This window comes from Branchiostoma floridae, chromosome 2 (assembly GCF_000003815.2).
Source record: "Branchiostoma floridae strain S238N-H82 chromosome 2, Bfl_VNyyK, whole genome shotgun sequence".
Lineage (NCBI taxonomy): Eukaryota > Metazoa > Chordata > Leptocardii > Amphioxiformes > Branchiostomatidae > Branchiostoma > Branchiostoma floridae.
The window spans coordinates 24,427,300-24,450,031 of NC_049980.1; the positions used below are offsets into that span (position 1 = coordinate 24,427,300).

General features: G+C 43.0%; 3 protein-coding genes across 5 annotated transcripts in view; 1 reads left to right on the forward strand and 2 right to left on the reverse strand.

Annotated features, from left to right (window-relative positions):
* The window catches only part of LOC118408358 (non-structural maintenance of chromosomes element 1 homolog), a 5,499-nt gene extending 3,969 nt beyond the window's left edge, over positions 1-1,530 (reverse strand). The window contains exons 1-3 of one of the 2 annotated variants that reach the window (XM_035809122.1): positions 1,401-1,530; positions 495-630; positions 244-365 (exon numbers count right to left, since the gene is read on the reverse strand). In XM_035809122.1, the coding sequence (XP_035665015.1) occupies positions 244-365; positions 495-630; positions 1,401-1,481 (339 nt within the window). In that variant the 5' untranslated portion in view covers positions 1,482-1,530. Of the gene's footprint in view, positions 1-243; positions 366-494; positions 631-1,301; positions 1,322-1,400 lie in introns of those variants that run through there. The other variant, XM_035809130.1, reaches the window with a different exon arrangement.
* A 101-nt stretch (positions 1,531-1,631) lies between these two features.
* Positions 1,632-9,522, forward strand: LOC118408315 (ATP-dependent RNA helicase DDX24-like). Its single transcript, XM_035809009.1, has 16 exons — positions 1,632-1,778; positions 2,335-3,079; positions 3,273-3,421; positions 3,567-3,791; positions 3,957-4,163; positions 4,449-4,559; positions 4,950-5,068; positions 5,303-5,424; positions 5,743-5,861; positions 5,984-6,153; positions 6,329-6,440; positions 6,749-6,866; positions 8,039-8,178; positions 8,411-8,513; positions 8,768-8,866; positions 9,275-9,522. Exons 1-16 carry the CDS (start codon positions 1,707-1,709, stop codon positions 9,331-9,333), a joined length of 2,670 nt encoding a protein of 889 aa, XP_035664902.1. The 5' UTR covers positions 1,632-1,706; the 3' UTR covers positions 9,334-9,522.
* A 133-nt stretch (positions 9,523-9,655) lies between these two features.
* On the reverse strand, positions 9,656-22,359 carry LOC118408292 (nuclear pore complex protein Nup153-like). 2 transcript variants are annotated; one of them, XM_035808991.1, is made up of 19 exons: positions 22,111-22,359; positions 21,165-21,423; positions 20,699-20,851; positions 20,122-20,241; positions 19,659-19,783; positions 19,281-19,409; positions 18,904-19,092; positions 18,433-18,624; positions 17,981-18,232; positions 17,613-17,732; positions 16,883-17,245; positions 16,453-16,612; positions 15,202-16,119; positions 14,687-15,073; positions 14,321-14,422; positions 13,618-13,990; positions 13,122-13,381; positions 12,611-12,797; positions 9,656-12,099 (listed from the first exon to the last, which is right to left on the reverse strand). In XM_035808991.1, exons 1-19 carry the CDS (start codon positions 22,189-22,191, stop codon positions 11,994-11,996), a joined length of 4,476 nt encoding a protein of 1,491 aa, XP_035664884.1. In that variant the 5' UTR covers positions 22,192-22,359; the 3' UTR covers positions 9,656-11,993. The 2 variants fall into 2 exon arrangements, with proteins under 2 accessions (XP_035664884.1, XP_035664875.1); XM_035808982.1 differs by having other exon boundaries at positions 17,514-17,732; positions 22,111-22,358.
* Positions 22,360-22,732: the final 373 nt, after the last annotated feature.

Sequence of the window (22,732 nt, forward strand, 5' to 3'; positions counted from 1 at the left end):
GCATTAAATCTCTCTGCCGCAGTCATTGAGAGCATGTTCTTGATTTTCAGCATTAAATCTGTCATATTAAGCTTTAAAAAATTTTTTCTACAGTTTCATGTCATGAGGTTCGAATATTTCTGAGGGACTGATGAGAAGTTTCATTCTCCCTGCAAGTTTAACACAAAATTTGCAACTGAAACAGAAACAGTGACTTTCAAATGCTGCCTTTATTTTACTGTACTACTTTTCTGTAGCACCTACCAGTGCATAATACTGCACCCCATCCTCTTCTGACACACCCTTCTGTATCATCATGGAGAAGGGGCCCACATGGTGGTTGATTTCGTTCACAAACTTTCCCAGATTGTCATGTTCCAAAGGTCCTGGAAAAGAATAACAATGCTAAACAAGATGCAAATCAACAATCAGCAAATCCTTCCTTTCGAATAAAAATGGCAGAAAACAAATGACAGTAGTGAGGTACAAGTATCACAATGTACAGTATAACTCACTGCGGAAGGTCTCACAACACTTCTTGTACAGTGCCTTGACCTCGCGTGCCTTCAGCGCCCCGTGGGTCATAATGGACTGGAGGAACATGCGGTGGGCATCAGTCATAGCAGTTGCCATGGTAACAGTTGATTGGTACTGAGGAAAAAAAAACAAAAAATACCCAAAAGGTCAGAAATACTGCTACAGTGAATGATGATGATAGTTTACAGTATCCAGCCCTAAAGCAACTTTAAAGCTAATGGTGGGTGCATAAAATGACTCACGAATACAACTGTACATGCACTGGTCAATGTTGAAAGCCCCTGGATTGTTATGCAGAACGACTGACAAACACAAAGGCTATATAACCATTGCATTCCAACATATAAAAAGAATACTAGTGAAGACAAGAACTGTCAACAAGTCATGAGCCTTCACATTTGACCTGCGCTGCGAATGGATTCTTGAAAGGGATTATTGTTTATGCCCAAGCAAATATAATATAGTAACTTTTCAGGCCTTTAATAATGTTTTATTGCAAATTTAATATCTATCCATCATGGCTGTTACACTATTGTTTAATAATTGATGATCAAAATTAACCTGTTGATTCTTCTTGTTTTCCAATTTTCTGACAAGACACGATCTATTCTTTCTTTTACTTCTCCTGTCCTCTGTCTAATATGTGGAAATAAGGGTCAAATATCATACGTGGCATGATATAACAACAAACAGCTGTGAGTGGGAGGGGGGCAATTCTGCCAAAGCTGCATCCCAACCTCATCGATATCCAAAACGATGACTCAACGATATCGTAAAAGTTTTACCTGGTGTTTGCAAGTCTAACGTTACCCTTATCTATGTCTTATCTGTCTTATCTATCTAAAGATCGGGATTCTACTGCAGATAAGCCTCCTGCTTCGTACCTTTTCCCACTGCAAGCTTCTGGCGTCTTCGCTTTCGCTTCCTCTTCGTGTTTTTCGCGCCAGACCAATTATCATAACCATTGGACGAGTTCATTCTTATATAAGGGTACTTTTTGTTGAATAAGCTCTTGAAGCGAGTTTTCTTCAAAATATAAACAATATTCCTGCTTATTATTTAATTATGGATATAAATTATTTTATGTCAAATACGTAAGTTGAAAATTTGAGCCTTGATATCCTTTCAACCAACCGTCGCCTGTAACAAATAAAACCCCCAATATCTGAGTGGTGTGTCCTGTTCCCAAGATGGCTGCGCCCTACGCAAAAAATCGCGGAAGCAAGCGAAAAGGGAAGAAATCGAAGTCTGCAAGCATGAAGGTGCGTATTTGTCGGTTTCCATGTTTTGGGCAAGCTGTACCTATGGCAATCAGTGATCTTGGATTGGCAGAAAGGCTAACAGTGCGCTGGATAATCGAAGACACACGTTGTGGGGGAGGGGGGCAAATTCCACATGTGTGCGCGTGACCGTGGATTTAATTTTGTACAACAGAAATGAATTCCGTCATGATTTGTTTTTGTACCACAAAATATGTACGTCTCTGATATAAAACGTAACTGCCAAGCTACGCTGTCAACTACAAAACTCTAAAATTGAGCTTACAACTTACAAGAGTTTTGTTCAAAAATCTTGTTGTTGTGGTGACCTTACTTAAGTGTAGTGTTGTGTTAGATTTGGTTGCTTGGAGCTCTTCTGACTTGGTGCTTACCGCTTAGCCTTTTCTAGAGGTGTCATATTTCGCTTTTATTATTAATATTTACATAGTATACACTATCAGTTGTAGTTTATACTGTAAAACTGATTTATATATCACTTCATGACATAAAAAATTTCAGAATGAAATGTCTAAAACTTCAGATGTTCTGCACTTTGTAGGATCTGTTCAGCAATGTAGAAGCAGACTACCCAGTTCCTCGGCGGACCAAAGGAACAGCCATCCTGGAACATGGTGCATGGAAGCCTGTCAGGGTTGACCAATCGCTTTGCTCATCAGATGATCTCTCCGGGTTTGTTGGGTTGGAAGAATTGACAGATTATGAGCTCTGTCAAGAGGGAAAGCAAAAACAGCAAAAAACTACAAAGAAACAAAAGAAGAAAGGTCAAGAACAGAAGTCCAAAGGCCACGATGAAGAAAACTTGGAGGGAGATACAACCAAGCCCAAGAAGGAGATGAAAGTGCTTGGCATAGAAGAAAAGAATGCCAAACTCAAGATCCAAAAGCCAGCAAAGAAACTGAAAAGAAAAGCTCAGGTAGATGAGGAGGGAGAAGCACTAAAGATGAGCAGCAGCCAATCAGATGAAGGATCAGAGGACAACACTAACATTAACAAAGAGGTCACTGAACCTTTGAAGAAGAAGCAAAGGACGGAGTTGTCTTCACAGAAGGATGGAGACTGTAAAGATGAAAGTGTTGATGAACCTGGAACAGATGCTGCAACAGAAGGTGTGACAAAGAAGTCACGGAAGGAAAGGAGAAATGAAAGAAGGAAACAGAGACTAGAATCGCTTAAAAGACAGAGAGAAGAAAAGAGAGAAAGGAAGAAGCAAGAAAGGAAGATGCCACTTGCACAAGGCCATAGCTGTAAGCCTCAGTCTGTAGCCAAGAAAAGCGTGGATGCAGGTAAGTTTAAGACAGAAAACCAGTATACATCCATTTTGTGAAAGCTTGTATACACGTTTTTTGCACTAAAAGGTTAGACATTGTCTTGCATTTCCATCAAAGCTGTGGTCAACAAGGATGTGGGAAGTGAATATCCCCAAATGTTTTATGAGGTGTAAAAATTGTTTTTCTTGCTGTTTGTGTTTCTATGCAGACATGACCCCCTGGACTCCGCTGTTTGTCCCTGATGTGGTGTTGAGAGGTTTGGCTGACCAAGGCTTTACACAGCCGACACCCATACAGGCCCAGACTATCCCACAGGCCATACAAGCCCACAAGGATGTGGTGGGAGCAGCAGAAACAGTGAGTGTTATTCATGTCTCATACATTTGTTAACAGCCGCAAAAAATGTCCGGTCCAGTAAAATACAGGAATTTTTTTCAAAAGAATTGAATTTGTTTGGAGATGCTTGACTTTGTCATTTGTATAATTTGTTTCTCTTCTTCAGGGAAGTGGGAAAACCCTGGCTTTTGGGATCCCAATTTTACACAGGATACTAGAGTGGAAGGAGAGAAACCTTCAAACAGAGGAGGGTGACCTTGGAAACAAGGATGAGGAAGTAGTAGACGATGCAGCTGATGATGATGATGACCAGGAGATGGAAGTACCTGATGAAGAGGACGACAAAGTTGAGGAGGAGGAGGAAGATGATGAAGAAGAGTTGGTCTTAGATGTAAGTTAGCCTTACTATTATTTTCAAGAACAATAATAACATTGTCATGGAATGGGATGAATACTGTTCTAGATTCACAATTTAAAGATTCTTTGATGACCTTCTTATGTTGTAAGTTTATGCCGTAATGACAAGACAAGACATCCCTACTGTCTGCTTGTTCAGAATGCAGGTTTGGGGTGTGTACATGTGGAAGATGACATCACACTGCCTCCAGAGTTAGAGGCTCTACAGGAGGCCCCTCCCCTGTCAGCCCCCACCCCCCAGAAGGTAGTCTCCCCCCTCCTGGCACTGGTGCTCACCCCCACCCGGGAACTGGCTGTGCAGGTGGCCAATCACATCAAGGCTGCTGCCAAGTACACCAATGTTAAGGTAATCAAGTGTGTTCATAGCATCACTTTACAAAATAGATTGAATAATGACAGAAATTGTCAGACACTACTTCTATTCCATATCTATTCCATATAGAACTTAGAAACCTTCACCACATGGCAGTAATATTTATTATAGATTACTCGTATCATATCTTACTCATTTGAATGTGTTGCACATAAATAGTTCTCTTTGCCAACATCATCTGTGCTTGTATGTGGTCAGTTGGCGTCAAATGCACTTACCGTCTACTGTAGTAATTGAATATGTGTGGTTTTATGACAGGTGGCTGTACTGGTTGGAGGCATGGCGCCTCAGAAACAGAAGAGAGTGTTGGACAGACAGCCTGAGATCATTGTGGCAACTCCAGGTAGACTCTGGGAGATGGTGGAACAGGTAGGATGTAGATTGGACTTCTCTTTGCTCATTTTTAATAGGATTCAAAGTCTGTGACTTGGTATATCATCCTAAAGAAGGTAGAAGCACCAGGTGGAACAAAAGTCAAAATCCTTGCCATGAATGCCATGACGCATGTTCATAGTCAACTGCAATGTCTGTGACTGAGTGTACTGAAGTTGTCTTGGAAAGAAAGGTTTAAACTTTGGCTAAGAATATTGATACTATTCTATTATCTTGTTCATGTCCAATTCCATTTCTATTGTCCTTGTCTCTGTTAGCAGGGCTAGCCCTTTGTAAAAGCCACAGGCTGTGTGTGCTGAACAGCCAAGTCAATAAATGAATAGATAAACTTTGCCTGGGAGCCCTGACCCCTTATGTGTGTTGCAGAGCCATCCCCACCTGAGTGACCTGAACCAGCTGCAGTGCCTGGTGATTGACGAGGCTGACAGGATGGTGGAGAAGGGACACTTCGCAGAGCTGGGCAATCTGCTGGACAAGATCAATGGGTGAGGACATGTTACCTCTCTTAATAACTGCTGAATCAAGACTCTAAGTCATCTTAACATTCTTCCTGCTGCCTAACCCATAGACAAGAGAGAACTATTAGCTACTTCAGTACCTACTTCCAAATGGCTACTTCAGCATGCCGAAGCTTAAAATTAAAAAAAATAGAATCTGTTTCTTTTACATTTGAAGTGTTCATTCTTTTTGACATATTGTATCTCCATATGTTTGTGTAGGGAAGGCAGAAACCTTAGAAGGCAGACATTTGTCTTCTCTGCCACACTTACCATGGTGCACTCTGGGCCACAGAGGAAGATAATGAAGAAAAAGTTTAAGATGGACAAAGATAAGAAACTTGGTAAGGATGGATAAACTTGAGGTTAGACTATCTGGTGTTGAAGTCTGGACTGGAGTCTTGCAACAGACTGTGCATTGAAGCGTGTTCATCTGTGCTTGATGGGTGTGATTAGTGGCAAACCTTGTACCATCATGTATTGGAAGAAGTCTAGGCCTCACATGAATGATGTAAATGAAGTGTATTGAATCCTTCATAGATCATGGAGGTATTATATTAGCTTAGGTTTTTTGAGTCTGAGATATAAAGATATATTGATGTAAGAACATGTAAACTCATTGCTGTATTTTCAAAGACGACAAAGTACCCATGTTGTTCCAGGTCAGCTGATGGACAGAGTAGGCATCAGGAGTAAACCCTTAGTGGTGGACCTGAGTCGACAGCAGGGGACGGTGGACACACTGACTGAGGCCAGGATAACCTGTTCTACAGAGGAAAAGGTACAACAGGGTTTTCAACAACTGTTTAACAATCACCTGTCTACTGTCACTCAAACATGGCTCAAGATATTTGGCCTACAGTTAGTTGAGAGCCGTTGTAACTCTGCACTTTGTTCTTCCAGGATATCTACCTGTACTACTTCCTGCTGCAGTACCCGGGCAGGACGCTAGTCTTTGCCAACAGCATTGACTGTATCCGTAGGCTGACGTCTCTCCTGGGGTTGCTGCAGAAGAGCCCCCTACCTCTCCATGCAAACATGCACCAGAAACAGAGGCTGAAGAATCTGGAGAGGTCAGCTTGAATTTTGAATAAAGTGGAGGACTGGAACAAATTTAGGAAAAGAAGAACTTAACGGTAGAATTAGGCTGTCTAAGCATTTGTAGGGTTAAATGACAGGTGCATCTTGAATTGTATAATAGGCAATATCCACTGCAAAAAAGATTGACACATCTACATGATCTTGTAGGTTCTCAGCCAATGAGAATGGTCTGCTCCTGGCGACTGATGTGGCAGCTCGAGGGTTGGACATCCCTGATGTGCAGCATGTCATTCACTACCAGGTTCCTCGCACTTCAGAGGTAATGTGTGTCATGTACAGTTCTACACAATCTTTGAGTATGGATTCATTACCCTAGAACGTGCTGAGCTGGAGCTGGGCAGCTGGTCTCGGGGCTATAATTAGGGCAATGTTTCATGTGCAAAGTAAATCAACCCAAGGAAACAGTACTCGTGTGTGTTTGTTTATTACTCTATGACCACTATAACATTGTATGACTTAAGTGTTTTGGAAAGTTGCAGATTTGATACTGACCAACAGAAATGAAAGTTTTAGAGCAATCTGCCTTAAGACAAGAGCTAACAATGGTTGTTTCTCCCCCCCATATAGACGTATGTACACCGCAGTGGGCGTACTGCACGTGCCCAGAAGGAAGGGCTGACGCTCCTCCTGACTGGGCCGGAGGATGCCCAGTACTACAAGAGGATCTGTAAGACTCTCGGCAAAGGTCAGGCACTCTTGAGCAGTTTTCTTTGTCCCTATTGTTTGACTTTGACTTTGACTTTATTCAGATCCACTTTTAGCTATTACAACATTATGCCAGCTATTCTTCCAGTGGTCTACATAAAATACATTAATACACGCACAACATAACATACATACAAACATAATATGTACATTGCAAACTATACACCTGAGAGAAAAACAAGTTCATTTAGTAACTGTGTTCCTGTGGCAAGCCGTTCGGTAGAGGAAGCACTTCCTTTCTGCATTGGTGCTAGGTTTTGACAGTTTGATTTAGTTTGTTGTTGTTGACCGTGTTTGGTACCGACTGTTGGTTGACTGGAATGTGAGTTGGTTGTACAGTGGTTTTGGTAGTCCTGTGTGCACTATCCTGCAGAATGTGGCAAAACTTCTTTGTTGTATTCTTTCCTTTACTGGTGACCAACCCAAGATGTGTAACCTTGTTGCACTGTCCGTCTTGTTATCACATCCAAGGGCAAACCTTGCTGCTCTGTTTTGTACCACTTGGAGACGTTTGATGTTCTTGGCTGTTGTGTTTCCCCACACTGGAGAACAATAATCCAAGTGAGAGAGTACCAGGGTTTGTGCCAGGTCCTTCCTTATCCTAGGAGGTAGTTTGTTTCTTATCCTGTTCAGTTGACACATGCTTGAGTTACACTTCTTCACTTTGTTAGTGATGTGAACGTCCCAAGTCAGGTACTGATCCACATACACTCCTAGTAGCTTTGCGGCTGGGACCTGTTCTAACTGTTGTCCCCTGAGCTCTAGTTGTAGTGGTGGAGCCTTCCCTGCTCGCTTGGCTGTTCCAACTAGCAGCGGATTTTGTTTTGCCATTGTTCAACTTAAGCAAGTTGTGATCAGACCATTATTGTGACTTATTATGTAACAGTAACACCTTTTATACTTGTATTTGTTGCCGGTTTCAATTTTGTTTGTTTATGTATGTTATTGCTGGAAAATAGAATGCTCCTTTGTGTTGAATATCATTGAAACTATGTAGGTATATCAAGGTGCAAGATAAAACCATTCTGAGCAGGCCCTACCTTCACTACTGGTCTTTTGTCACTGTCATAAATGAAGAACTGAAGACTTTTTTATGAGAAAATGTATGGAATATCTGTTTGCTAAAACCGCGGGTTTTCTGTTCTGTTCCAGACGAGGACCTGCCAGTGTTCCCCACGGAGCCCCAGCACCTGGCTGCAGTGAAGGCCAGGGTTGCAGCAGGGCGCAGGATTGACGTGGAAGAACATCGCTATATGAAGAAGAAACATCACAATGATTGGTTCTTACAGCAGGTCGGAAGGCTATTGACCTTGACTTCAGCAACAATTCGTAACCTACACTTAGAAAAAAAATAACAGAGTAGTCTGAGTTCTCCATTTTTGCATTGGTAAGCTAATCACCAATCAAATACTAGTACAAATGTAACATGTTTAGGTTAGCTTCAATTAGATTAAACATGTGACTTACTTAAACTAAGTTAAAGCTTCTTATCCTTAGCCTTCACTCCTAACTTTACTGTTCCAGGCCAAAGAGATGGACATAGAGCTGGATGAAGACGAGGTCCTACATGACCTTGGAGACACACAGGAGCAGGATAAGGTCCTTAGTGAGCTCAAGGACATGAAAAGTAAGTGCTTAGGCCTGTCAACAAATGTGAACACTGCTGTCTGTGTCATTATATCAAGCCTGGAAGATATAATGATGTGCAATCTTTTCATTACTGTATGAAGGGATTATTCCTAGGGCAAATTGTACAAGATATGACACAATAATTTCATTTATGAATTTTTTCAGGTTTCTAGTTATTACGTTGATCTTTTTTTTAGTACATCTGTGGTTTTGCTGAAGCTGTTTTGGATTGTTTGTTCTTCCCCTGCACAGAGAGCCTGAGTAAGATGCTGAAGGCCCCAATCTTTCCCAAAGGCTTCTCAGGGCTCTACCCCATCCAGTATGGTCAGCCCAACCTCCCAAGGCTTCCCAGTATGTAACTCTACTTGTTCATGTTCATGATAGCTTGTTGTGTACAGTTGATGAGTTGACTGCGTATTGGACCCCAACATCTTCTACCTGGACCTCCTAGAAGTTAATAAGATGGCCGTGGCCTGGCTGCAGTACTGACAAGGAATGATATGATGATCTGTGACACTGTATTTGTGTGAAAGTCAGAGAGACCTTCTCTCTTTTATCCACACTATTTATATTATGCTGCTATCAGTGAGTGCTCAATCATGGCACAAATTCTTATGGACAAGTGAACATGTAGAATCAGATCCAATACTACATACTTACATGGCTGTGACTTTGTAGTACAATGTAGTAAGTTCTGCTGGTTTTCAACTTCCATAGTACATTGTATTTTCATTTAATACACATCTTTTTCCCACCCAGATGCTGTAGCAGCCACCCTTGCAGTGAACAACAGTCGCAAGAAGAAACACAAACCTTAAGCTGGAGTATTTTGGATAGCAAATTGCCTTTTTTACCTTTTCAGCAATGTTAATTAGACTCAAGTATATTCTCGCAGATTGGAGTGTGATGTTCTAAGAAGCAGATGTTGGAAACAAAAGTATCTAACTGATCTACTTTCTGTAACAATATCAAGCTTGTGATTTAAATAAACTTCCTTTATTCAGTGTCTACTGTGTAGTATTAAATTTCTTCCAAAAATCTGTTGCCATAGACTAAGGACTTTCTATTGATGCTGAGACATTGGGCCAATTAGAACAAGTTGAAATCAGGACTACTTCATGAGAAACAAGGCAGATCTGAGTGGATCACAGAATTTATTGACTACATTATGACAATAGTGCAAACCCAAATATTTTAAGTACAAGGTTCTCTTTATTTGACCTAACAGATAACCCATCTGACAGCCATCTGACTATCTGTAGACTTTCAAATTTACAGTGTCACTAATCAAAACTGAAAATGCTGCACATTTATGATATGATATGATACATCAGATGACTGTTAGCTTGGTTATGTTTCCACACTACAGTATACACTATGGCTGGTACATATTTCTTAGACATAAAATCTGTGCTCTGAGGAGAATCTGATTTTCAGATCCACCATCAGCAACAGAACTTTACACAATAATAATATAGGTCTAACATATATTCATAACAATCAAGACACCATCATGGGTGGTTTCATACTTGGATGTACAAAAAGGTTTGCTGGTGATTATTATATACCATGTACAGAACCTGGTAACATTGAAATAGGATAATAGCTGCTGAAGTAGTGGTTTAAAGAACATATTCCATTTAACCTTTTCCTTGCTGCCTAACCCTGTAACCAATGCACCTTTGGTGCCAGATGCCTATCTCAGCAGGGAAATGGTTAATAGGATGAGTGTTATAGAGACCGAGACTATGTATGGCTACTATCCAGTGTGATGATCTCACATACTGAACCTGGGCAATGCAAACCCAGAACATATGCTTCACCAATTGTAAATTCAACTTCATGAAACCAACCTTGCTCTATACAAATTTTACATCCACGTGTGCTTACCTGTGTCCACCCTACCTATCAGTACGTGTACCTACAGAACACTACAGATCTAACGAAAGAGAAATTGCCACTGTAGCACCTGGTGCAGTCCTGTTCTGAGTTGTGTGAAAAATTCCATTTTCCACACTGATATCTTATAGATAACTTCACCTGAGTTGACTCACTCACACAAATATTTCATACCAATCATAGTTTCACTCCAAGAATTCACTCATACAGTTTCTCAAAGGGGCATCCAAACGTCAAAATTTTCACATCTTTGTACAAAAATAGTTACTTTTGGAAATTTCAGAATTCTTTTCTTTACCCTCAGAACAAGTCTGCATGTGTATTGTACATATTTTACAGTCAAGCAATGCAACATCCCAACAATCAAGTCACTGCTACTTTCTTATCATTTACAGGGGGCGGGTCAACTCTCAGTGACCGTAACAGCTTTTAGTGGGATCAAACAATTGTCTAAAGTCATGTTTACTTACAAATCGGGTAAATATTAAAGTTAATAGACTATATGACAGTAATAGAACAGCTAATTGTTGAGGGGTTGAACACAATGAATAAAAGCACTACCATCTACATTGTAGTCAAACATACCAGAGATTTTAGGACCAACTAACCAATGAATATTTAGGTTTTTTTAAATCATAAATCTGCCACTTTTTGATAATGTCTTTTCCACAGTTAAGGTTTTGGATTACAGTTCTCTGATTTGTCCCTCCACTGGGATGTTTGAAAAGTAAACACTAAAATCTATCAATATCAACTCTGAAGGAGAGTATGTGCTGAGCATCTTTCCTGTTACAGAGGATTCTCCAAAAGGTTGCTCTATGCTCCCTGGTCCCTCAGACCAGGCTCTACAAGTGTATATATATACTACTGATGAAGCATACAATACAATACCTGTTAATAAAAATGGTCAGTGGTACTAGTTTCATTCATAATTACTGATACATCTAGTTTGTGTTGTTCAGTCAGTGCCTACTGCATTTGGGACAATGTCAGACAGGCATTCAAGGTTTGTTTTTGTTTAACTATTACTGTTAAGAGCTATGGTGAGTAGTAATGGTGACCATTTTGTGGTACAAGAGCTTGTCTTAATATTTAACACTACATATCATGCATGACTCGCCACATATACAGTTTAAAGCAACTAGTACTAGACACTGATACACATGTTTGGAAGTGACTTCTCTACAGCATTCAGGTAAATATTCAAGGTTAAAAAACGTTTTTGGTATGCCAATCATTTGTTTTGTATTGTTCATCCATCCAATTCATGGCACTTCTGGCTTTATCAAATGTACAATGAACCGAATTGAAGCAGCAAAATTGCACTGGGTTTTCCATAGTGTCCCTCTTGTAAGTTGGTCAAGAGAGCAGCTACTGTACCAAATCCTTTGTTAACATATACAGTATACTTTTGCTTTCGCTGAGGTTGGATAGAGTAAAATTTTGCTGCTCCCGCAACAATAATTTCATGAATTGTTAAGCAAATTTAAATCTACCTACTGAAGATTAAGCTTAAACAGTAAGTTCAGTACAGATGTGACTGATAGATAGAACTTGATCTGACACCCCTGCTAGAGGATCATCTCTTCCTGCGCTGAGCCTTCTTGATGACCCGTCTGCCACCAGGGGAGGCACTGGGAGTACTCTGGATACTGAAGGGGTTTCCGCCTGGCTGTGCCCCAGCACTGTGGGGGAAACAAAACCACTTGTCTCAGCTCAGCCAAAAAAGCATACATGATTTAAAAATGGAGGAAAGCTCATCAACCTTCAACAATTTCTCAGACAGCCTTCAGTACCTGTTCAACTAAGGTACACAGTAGGGACATCCTCCCTAAATGGCTTTAAACTATGCTTTCAACTTGTGCAGAAGTTATGTGTGACGGTTCCTTTAAGTGTAATATAACCAGCTGTGTCACTGAAAAGCTGATCAGTTACACCAAAGGGCAGTTAAACAGATACAGAATTTGAAGGATGCCATGTCAATAAGGTTAAACCTATTCAACAAATTTAAAACAGCAAATGTTATTAATATTCAATATTCCTGAGTTCTTCCAAGTCAGGCTGCACTACCAAAGATACAGACAGCAGAGAAACAGAGTGTACAAATGTCTGCTACATCTAACATCACCATTTTGTTCAAAAGAACTGTATTGGCATAGAAGAATATTTCCTGAGGATCACCAGAGTTGTACTTACCTGAAGTTAAAAGGAGCAGCAGGCTGCGGTGCTGGAGCTGCTGTCCCAGCCCCTGCAGCGAAGTTGAACCCCCCACCAGGTGCTGCCGCTGCAGGGGCTGCCGCACCAAAGTTAAACACTGCAGGGCTCTGCTGGGAGCCTGCACCAAACTGGAACGTGGGCTGGCTGGGTGCGTTGAAGTTAAAACCTACGAGGTGTGTAATGATAGGAGATTAAAATCCTCGGGCAAATCACTGCTTGGCAGCATACAAGGGAAATGCGCTGTTGAGGGGACAAAGCTTTCAAGAAGTGTTACCTTTGAAGATACTAGATGGACATGGGGAAAGATGTGATAATGCATCCACAGAAGTCAATACAAGATGCTGCTAAGTGCAGCTAACATGCAGTTGAACTAGGCAATCCTTGTCAATACAGAATCAACCCTACAGAGAGATAGATAAAAATCAAGCTTGTAGTTGTGGGAATACATCAGTGCAACTTAAAGCTGAGTTGGAAGCTGAAGAAAACTCACCAGCAGTTGGGGCTGGCTGTGCAGCACTTGCACCAAACACTGGGCCACTGCTCGGTGCTGAGGTGGTCTGCACACCGAAGCTAGTGGCTCCCCCGAACGGAGTAGCTCCTCCGGACACCGCGGTGGTGGCTGGTGCGAAGGGTGTGCTTGCTGCTGGGGTGGGGTTGGCTCCAAAGGCTGGAGTGCCAAAACTGGGGGCGGTCGTTGTAGCAGGGGGTGCTGTCTGTCCTCCACTGAAGTTGAACCCCCCAGTTGAGCCACTGTAAAAGAATCAACACAAGAGGTACAGATTACACTTGCTTCGGCATGACTGTTAACTTTCTGCTTGTCATCTTTCTCATTAGAACCAAATGTCTTGATTACACACAGAAAATGCCAAAAATAGTAAGATAAAAAAAAGCACCATCCTTAGATTGTGCTTGTATAGAAGCTATTTGTCTGCATGTCTACTTGCATTGTTAAAATCATTTTTGTATAGATGATGAAAAACACTTACCCTGGGGCTGAGGATGCTCCTCCCCCAAACACAAATGGAGCAGATGCTGTGGCAGCTGTAGTTGCGGCAGGGGGCGCCCCTGCACCAAAGCTGAAGGGTGCAGGAGTCGTACTAGCCGCCGTGCTGGACGAGCCAGTACCAAACGTGAAGCCTGATGTGGTGGCTGCTGCACTGCCTGTAGCAGAGGCTGCTGCTGCTGGTGCACCAAAGGTGAGTCCAGAGCTGGGCGCAGCTGATGTACCAGCTCCAAACACTGGAGGGTTAGCGCCAGTGGTGGATCCAAAACTTGGTGCCGTGCTGGGATTGGCTGAGCCAAAGGGGGTGCCAGAGCCGAAGGCAGAAGACAGGTTCACCTTGGCCGGAGTGCTGTTGTCTGTGAAACAGTGACAATAGGTTTAAAGTGGCATATTAACTGTACACATCTAACTGCCATAAGAATAATAGCAATGGTATCAAGCAAAGCAATCACAGAAAATCAAAAATATTAGCTGTAGCCAGACCAGATAAATATCCCCACTATCTTTTACAACACTCCTCAGAAATGAATACACAATGCACTAGTGTGCTAGGAACGGTTAAAAAAGCGTCTACATTCAATTACAAAGATGCAAAAGACATTGACCAATACTCCAAGCCTTTTCTTTGAAGATGAAAGGTTTGAAAGACACAAGTTGTGCACATCACCAGTCATGTGTAGACGTACCCGATTCCAGACTCCTTTTTGCTGTGGACTGACCGGCTGCAGGTTTGGGTACACTCAGCTGACCTGCCTTGGCTAAGTCAGCTATGCTTGTCATCTTGGGAGCTGAAGTAGATGAGAAACATGGTTCAACGTGGGGTCAAACTTGGGGGCATCTACTGACATGCAGGTAGCATTATCATGTCCAACCTTTACTACATGATTACGCTTTATTTCAAATGCTTTACAATAGAAAACAATGGTAGAAAGAAAAAAAAAGGACAGAAATGCCCCTATTTACGGGTCAACATTACCAGATACTAATACTACTACTGCTACTACTTTTACTACCATTTCTTTATGGTAATTATCGATAAGCTGCTAACTCACCTGCATCAGGCTGTTGAGAGGCTGTTCCAGCTCCGAACTTGAACCCAGCAGAAGCAGCAGCACCAGCAGCTGAACTTCCCGTCCCGAATGTGAAACCTCCGGTGGCAGCAGGCACCGAGGCAGCAGCCCCAGATGTCGTCCCTGTGCCGAACGTGAAGCCTCCGCTGGCTGACGATGTGGCGTTGGATGTCGTGGTGGCAGCTCCAGACGCAGAGCTGGCTGCTCCAAACGTGAACCCGCCAGTACTGGCTGTCGTCGTCCCTGCTCCAAACGACAACCCACCACTGGGGGTGGTGCTGGCTGCAGTTGTTCCTGCACCAAACTGGAGACCACCACTGGTGGCGGTGCTTGGAGCAGATTCTGCACCTCCACTGCCAAACTTGAACCCTGGAGAGGTCATACCAAAGACAGTTTTGCTTTATTAAAGCCTCATAAAGGTTTCGTCTGTGCAGAACTAATCGTACTAACAACATGTACAACCAAAGGCAAAAACTGTGATGGAAAATTGTATATACCTGAAAATGTGGGTTTGGAATCTGTCGCTGTTTCAGTTGAGGCAGGTTTTGGTGCCCCAAACTGGAACCCTCCAGTACTGCTTCCAAAGGAGGCCGTTTTCCCTGTTGATGTTGACTGGGAGCCAAACTGGAACCCCCCTGTTCCTGAAGATGATTGGGCACTGCCCGGCTTCGGTGTTTCACAGGCGAGGCATTTTGTCGCATCCTTGTCATTCTGGACCATACAGGTTTCACACTCCCATTTGGACTGCTGTGCAGATATTGCTGCTGCCAGGCCTGAACTGTTCGTACCTAGGGAAAAACCACCACTCCCACTTGCACCGACTGCTGGGGTAGACTTGTTTTGGCTACCAGGCTTGGGCGTTTCACATGCTGCACATTTAGTCTTGTCGTCGGTGTTGTACACTAAACAAGTCTGGCATTCCCACTTCTGTCCGTTATTAGCTGCTGCTAACAGTGACCCAGATGAACTTGAAGTCGACTTGAAAGCACTTGATGTCCCAAAGTTCACAGCAGGTGTAGATGCAGCTGTTTTAGACTCACTGCCAGGTTTAGGGGACTCACATGCAGCACATTTTGTTGACTCGTTCTTGTTTTCTACAAGACAAGTATCACAGGTCCATTTATTTCCTGATGCTGCCTTTGACCATATAGATTTACTAGCATCTTGTGTATTAGCATTAGTGGATACAAAGTCTGTGGTGCCTTTCTTCAAGCCACCCAAAGTGTTGGAGTCCTGTTCAGATGCAGCGGTAGAAGCACTACTACTCCCAAACGTGAAACCAGAGCTGGTAGAGTTCACAGCGCTTCCAGATCCAAACTTAAATCCACTGTTAGCGCTGCCTCCCTCCGCTGTGGTGCCCAGTTTAAAACCATTGGTTTTGGGGGCTGCATCAGTACCAAAACTGACAGGGGGAACTGTATGGGAAGATATGACAGCATTTGCATGGTCACAAAGGAGATAAAAACTAACATACTGGCTGCAAGAGAATTTCTACCTCTTTTAAAATAGTCTCAAACCCATTTTTCACATCATTCATGTTACATTGAAAAAATGCTAATGCACATCTATTTACTGTCATCATTAGGCGAATTGCACAACTCTATGTTATCATGAGTAATCCTTCTTTGTACCTCATTGAAACAAAGCCAAAATGAGACAAAATGACATTACGTACTATTGTACCACATACTGAAGGATGGGCGAAGAAGTATTAACAGGAACAAAACCAGAGAAGCACAGACACTTACCAGTGGTGGGCACGGTTAGCTTAGGCTGGCTCCCAGGCTTGGGGGTGTCACAGGCCACACACCGGCTGGCTGCAGCTGTGTTCTGCACCATGCAGGTGTCACAGTCCCAGCCACCTGACGGCTTCTTGAACTGGTCCCCCAGAGAGGGTAATGATGCAGTCTGGGAATAAGGGATCAAATCTTGTATACAGAGACCTGGCCATTTAATAAAATACATTCAAAACTGTCCGAGAAGACGACCCAGCATACCAATAAAATATGGACAGGTGGTCACTATAGACAGGATCCTTAATTTTTGTGTCAACAGAACAAGATCTTCGTGATCACCAAAAACGTGGTCACTTCTACAGGTTTGACTGACACATGCCTGAGAGGCCCATATTTATTACAAACACCAGAAATTACAACAATATCATTCAAAGGAACCAACCTTTGTGTTAGCTGCAGCAGATCCCTCCCCAGTGGTTTTCCTTTCCTCGAGTTTTTCTTTTGTTGTTTCTGGCTTACTAACCAGTGGCCCTCCTTTCAGTGCATCGAGCACACTGCCTGACTTGAGTGGCAGAGGCTCTGCCTTCAGGGCATCCAGGACGCTGCCTTGCTTCAGAGGTGGTGGAGAGGCTGCGGCACTGGGGCTAACAACGGGCTCTGGTGCCTTCCGCTTGGGCTGGAAGCCCGACCCTGCACCAGTCGTCAGGAAGGTAGAACTGCCCGCAGAGACTGCTGAGGATGTGCCCAACCCCTGACTGGGGAAGGACTTGCCTGGAGATGCAGGCTGGCTGAACTGGAATTTGGGCTGTAAAGAATATGTAAAGAAAATGTGTGTTTAGGACTGTAAAAATACTTGACACAAGGGAAAGAGAACTTGAAAAGACAGCAGCTTGTCTTACTTAACCTCCACAAACATTAAGCCCAATTTCCCTATCCCTGTAAGAAGTTTTACCCTATTTCACACTTTTCTTTACCTTTAGCCACCATCATATCTTCCACCTGGTTAATCGCGGTTATTACATCACAATAATATATCTTGCAACAGTTTATATCAGAAACACAGTCCTACTCACTGTTTCAGTATTGCTAACTGCTGGGGTGCTGTCCTCTGGGCTGGACATGACTATGGGAGATGCGAAGGTGAACTGGGGTGATGACGTCACACTGCTCACCTGTGGGGTGGTGCTGACCTTTGAACCCTCGCTCAGGGGTTTGGATGGCGCAGGAGAGAAGTCAAACTTGGGGAGGCTGGCTATTGGGAGGGCAATCTCTGGTAGGACTGGTACCTCAACCTTGTGTGGAAAAAGGAAAGCAGTGGCTTTAAGTTAGGATCACACCAACAATGGACCTTTCAAAAACTCTGGCACATTGGAACTGGTTGGTAGACATTTTTATACACGTATGTGAATTTCATAACTTTACTATGTACATTGTTTAACGGCCTGATCAACCTAGCCCTATAGCCTAAGATACATTTCTTATTACTTAACCCTTCGTAACCTAAAAAGGACAGGTATGCGGAAACGGGACACAAACTAACCTCTTCCTCATCCTGCACAGCATGTGCACGCTGCGTGCCGTATGATCTCTCCCTGCGAATCTTGCCCCCACTACCAATAGGCAGCTGGGCAGGTGGAGTCCACGTGGAGGCAGCCTGGCTGCTGGGCTTGGTGACAGGTGCTGGCCGAGACTCAGCTGGCTTACTGGCTGGCTTGCTGATTACTTTGAGAGGAGATGGTTCCCTGTCTCGGGCTACAGATGTTGCTGGTTCGCTGTCAGGAACCAAAATTTCCTACAACAGATGTAAGGTACTTTCAACTTTGCAGGAAGCAGCAATTAAATGGAATCAATGAAAGTGCCTTTTACTTAAACTCGACTGCTCCAGTCAGCCGTACGAACAAGATAACATGTAAGAATAGCTGATGATAGAGACTGATGACTAATACAACCTTTACTGCAAACCCCAGGGGATAGCATGAAACATTCTCCTACCTCTTTAGCCAGTACTGCAGATTTCCTGGGCCTGTAAGTAGAATGAGTCTGTGCCCTGTTGGTAGCTATGGAGGCAGGTGTGGACAGGTTTAGTCTCTGCACCGGGGGCTGTCCTGCAAGACGACCCTCCAACCTCGAGGTGCCTGGTTCAAGGAAACTGCCACCCATCACCCTGCGCTTTTTAGTGGAGGGCTGCAGGGCACAGGGAAATGAAAAGTAAGCATTTTTGAATTACAGTAATAAAGCATTTCTGAACAATAGTGAGCAGTCATGGTACAATAGTCTTTTCTTACAACTAGTGGGCTATTAAATGCAAACAATGGTTGCCACTTGGCTGGATATCATTACAGATACACTAAGAACTCAATTTACAAAACATCAATGCCAACTGCTTGAGCTGTGCTAACCAATAAAGTCATCTGTCCTTAAAGCCTACATAAAAAAGATGATCTCAAAAGATGATCTACATACCGTAAAACCCAGCGGTGACTCGTCCGTGGACAGAGTGAGTGAGGGAATCCTCTTGGCATCAGAGATGGGTGTTGACATCCTCTCCAGGGTGTGGAGAATCCTCTGTGCTGTGACAGACATGACCCCAGACCCGCGGCTGCTGCTGGCGGGCTTCGGGCGCACCTGCTGTCTCATGGTGTGGGGCGCGACCTGGTGGGGCAAAACAATCAAGGATATTGCCTTACACAATGAACACACATCAGTTCTGTTGTTTTTAACAATAGGTTCCAGATACTTCCTTCCTGGCTTAAAAGAAACTCGCACCTTAATCATTGTTAAGCTGTCAGAATGGTACATGTTCCAGTCTACATAGAATAATTTCTAAACTTCTGTTTTACCTGCAGGGGTGAGACCGTCCTGCCACGTTTCTGGCCATGTTTTTGTGCAGATGCTCCTCCATAGGTCGTCCTCCCCTCGTAGAAAGGAGACTCAGTGATGGGGCTCCCAAACAGGGATGAGGAGTCATTCTGGAGAAATTCAAATATCAGTTTCTCACTTTGCATTTTTTTCAAGAGGATGTGAAGAATATTGTACAAATGGCTCAAGTATCTTCTCCATTCTCCATTTACTTGTCAACAATTGTTAGCAGATTGTGTTTAGACAGGGAGGGTTATAATCAAGATCACATGTCTGCTTACATAACACAACAAATGGCTCCACAGGTCTGCTACATTCCATTAACAAGATGTTACTTTAAAATGACATGGGATCCTTACCAGTGCCGGGGAGCCGAAGACAGAGTAGTTGAAAGCCGGCCTCCTGGCAGATCGTGCAGGTTGTTGGGGCACTGACATTCTGGTCTCACGTTCTTCTGACCACAGAGACTTTGGTCTGGCTATGTCTGAAGCAGGTTGCCACAAATTAACATAAACAAAGACTTCTACATAAGGCAGTAGAGTAGAAAGAAATTTGAAAACTTAAGGAACATGTATAGCAATTTGTATCTGTACCTATATAGCCGGTGTAACCGCTCTTCTGCACAACACACCTGCTTTGCAGGCACGCGGTGCGACAGCTGCTTGTTATATTACACTGAACGACCTGTCATACCTAGCTTTTCCAGATCTATCTGCAAGTGTTCTTTAAAACTATCCAGAGAAGATACCCCTACTGTGCTTGGTGATAACATATTCCACCCTACAATAGTTCTGCACAAATGCAAAATAAGCCCCTACATACCTCTAACAACCTCTTCTGTTGTTGTTTCACTCCTTCTCTCACTCTGGTCCACTTGTGGGACGTTGGAGAAGCTGACACTGGTGGAGGCAGAGTCTTCTGAGAACTTATCTTCCTCAGCAGCTGAAAAAGAGCAAGTCATGTTAATTACAAGTAGTGCTGCGTGCCGGTATGCCGAACAGGTACTGGACTAAAATTTTGGTTCAAGTCTGGTTAAAACAGGAATGTCAAGAACCGGTGCTTGGACTAAAAACTACCACTTGTGTATATTCTCTTTCTTTGTTGTAAATCATCTGAAACCTTCCATAAATCGAGAAATTTGCGCTGGGAAATGACGAAAAACATCATACAACTTACACAAGCCATGGGATCAGGTCCGAACTTGTAACCTGAGTCTCTGGACTCGAGTCCGGACCTGAACCTGACTGTGAGCTCAGGTATGCAGCACTTATTACATTTACAAGTCTTCAAAATGGAATGATTTTACAACTAAACACTGTCCTTACAGTCGCTTCCACAAAATAGGAAACACTGCTATACGACTAAGTTATAGGCACATTTGTTTGAAATGACCCCTTACCGTGTAAGCCTGGATTAGATGGTGCCTCCCGTGTGTATGTTGTGGTGTAGGATGAAGTAGCTGGTAAAGACTGTGGCCTCTGTGCATGGATTGACCCCCGTGTCAGTGGGATCTGACTGAAGTATCCAGGCCCGTGACGAGCATCATCAGAACCTGTATAAAAACATGGGTTGTATCTATGAACTTTAAAGGCGCCTAATGCAATTTTAGAGCATTAAAATTGGAAATATTCTGGATAAGACAAATGGTGCAATATTGACCTTCACTTCACCATACTACCACATTTGTATCATTATTTTGTAAAAAAAAATAAATAAAAAATTGAATTTGAAAAAATGAGATTCAAGGCCAAAAAATTACATTGGGTGGCACCATGCATTTAATTCAGTGCAGGATGGAAACACACAGAAAACAGTTTGAACTGCAGGACTTTTGTTCCCAGAGAATTGAAGTGGGGAAATCATACCTTGTACAGATGGATCCTGGTGATGCGTCAGTCTATTTTTTGTGACACGAACTGGAGGTACCTCTGTCTCTTCCTCCTCCTCCTCTTCGTCCAGTCCATTCTGATCTTCCCGCACATGCACCACAGGAACATGGGCAGGTTTTCCTCTTGTGTTCGGCCTCTCTGTCAGTGTGGTGGGCTGTGCACCACTCTCATCCTGTCTCCACATACCTTTCAGCCATGATGGCGTCAGGTACTCCGTCACACTGCTTAATATGGACTGCAAGGAAAGAACGCAATAAAACCAGAATCAGTCATGTGCTCATCCATGCACAAAATTTGGACACCACCCAAGAGCAAGCCTATTTGTACTTTCAACCATAGCTGTTGACCACACATAACGTTAAACTTCATGTAACGTTACACATAGCGTTAAACTTCATGTTCACTTGGTTAAAAAGTTGCGTGTACATGATTTGTTGAGAAGTATCTGTACATCTGATCCATACCAGCGTTTTATTAAAACAAGCTTTCAAAAATTTGCATTTTTCTAAAGTTACCCTTGGCCTTGAAAATGGAATGGTCCATAAATTTTGATAAAATTCAGCACTTGTCCAAAGTGAACTTAATTATTACAAGTTTGAGATAAAGATCATGATATTATTGAATATCAATTTAGTGGAATTCCACGCTTGTTATGACGTCTGATACCATAATTTCTATTTCATGCGTAGTTAACGGCAGAGTTGCTGCATACATGACGAAAAATGATGTCCAAACGATTCCGGCACAAAATTATGTTCAGTCCTTTTGACACATTCACCGCTAAATTAGCCATATACTGCGTGCATGTAAAAATACCACCATGTCCACGATACCCCGTTACCTTGACTCCTGGCTACCTGTGAGATTTTTATCATCCCAGGCTGCACATGCCTGTCGGCGCCCTCCCCAGTCCCATGCCTACCTTTCTCCCGCCGGATCTTGCGTATGGCTTCGGCGCGTGTGACCGCCGGCTACGAGCCTTCCCAGCACCGGAGGTCGCCATGCTGTTCTTGGGAGGTACCGTCAGCTCTCGCGCTGACAAATTACTCTCCAAACGGCGCCCAAACTTTGCGATTTCTTGAAGGATTTCAAATTTTTCCCCTCGTCAGGAGTACTTCCCGACCAAAGATGGCGGCAATCTGAGCTTCTTCGCTATTGGTGGAACAAATCACGTGATTGCTAACTTTGACCTGTCACAATCGGTTGGTGCGTCATCTAGCGGTAGACTTCAAATTGCAGTCAAGTCAACATTGATGATCACCCAGACATTTGTAGTCATATGAAAATGCAGTAGAACATGGCCAGACATAGGGTAAATTCTTTGCCAGGGGAGTTAACTGGCAACAGAAGTAGCAGCTAGTCAATACTATTGTTCCAGATACAAACAGAGCTCTCTCTAACCAAGGAGTCTTTCTCCAACTAATCTCCAAGCAGATCCTATGGTGCCATATTAAAGATACAAAGCTGGCATATGCTACTTTAGGATCTGCTTGGAGATTGGCCCTAACCTGCTTGCCTTGGTAATAACAATGACCTTATATAAC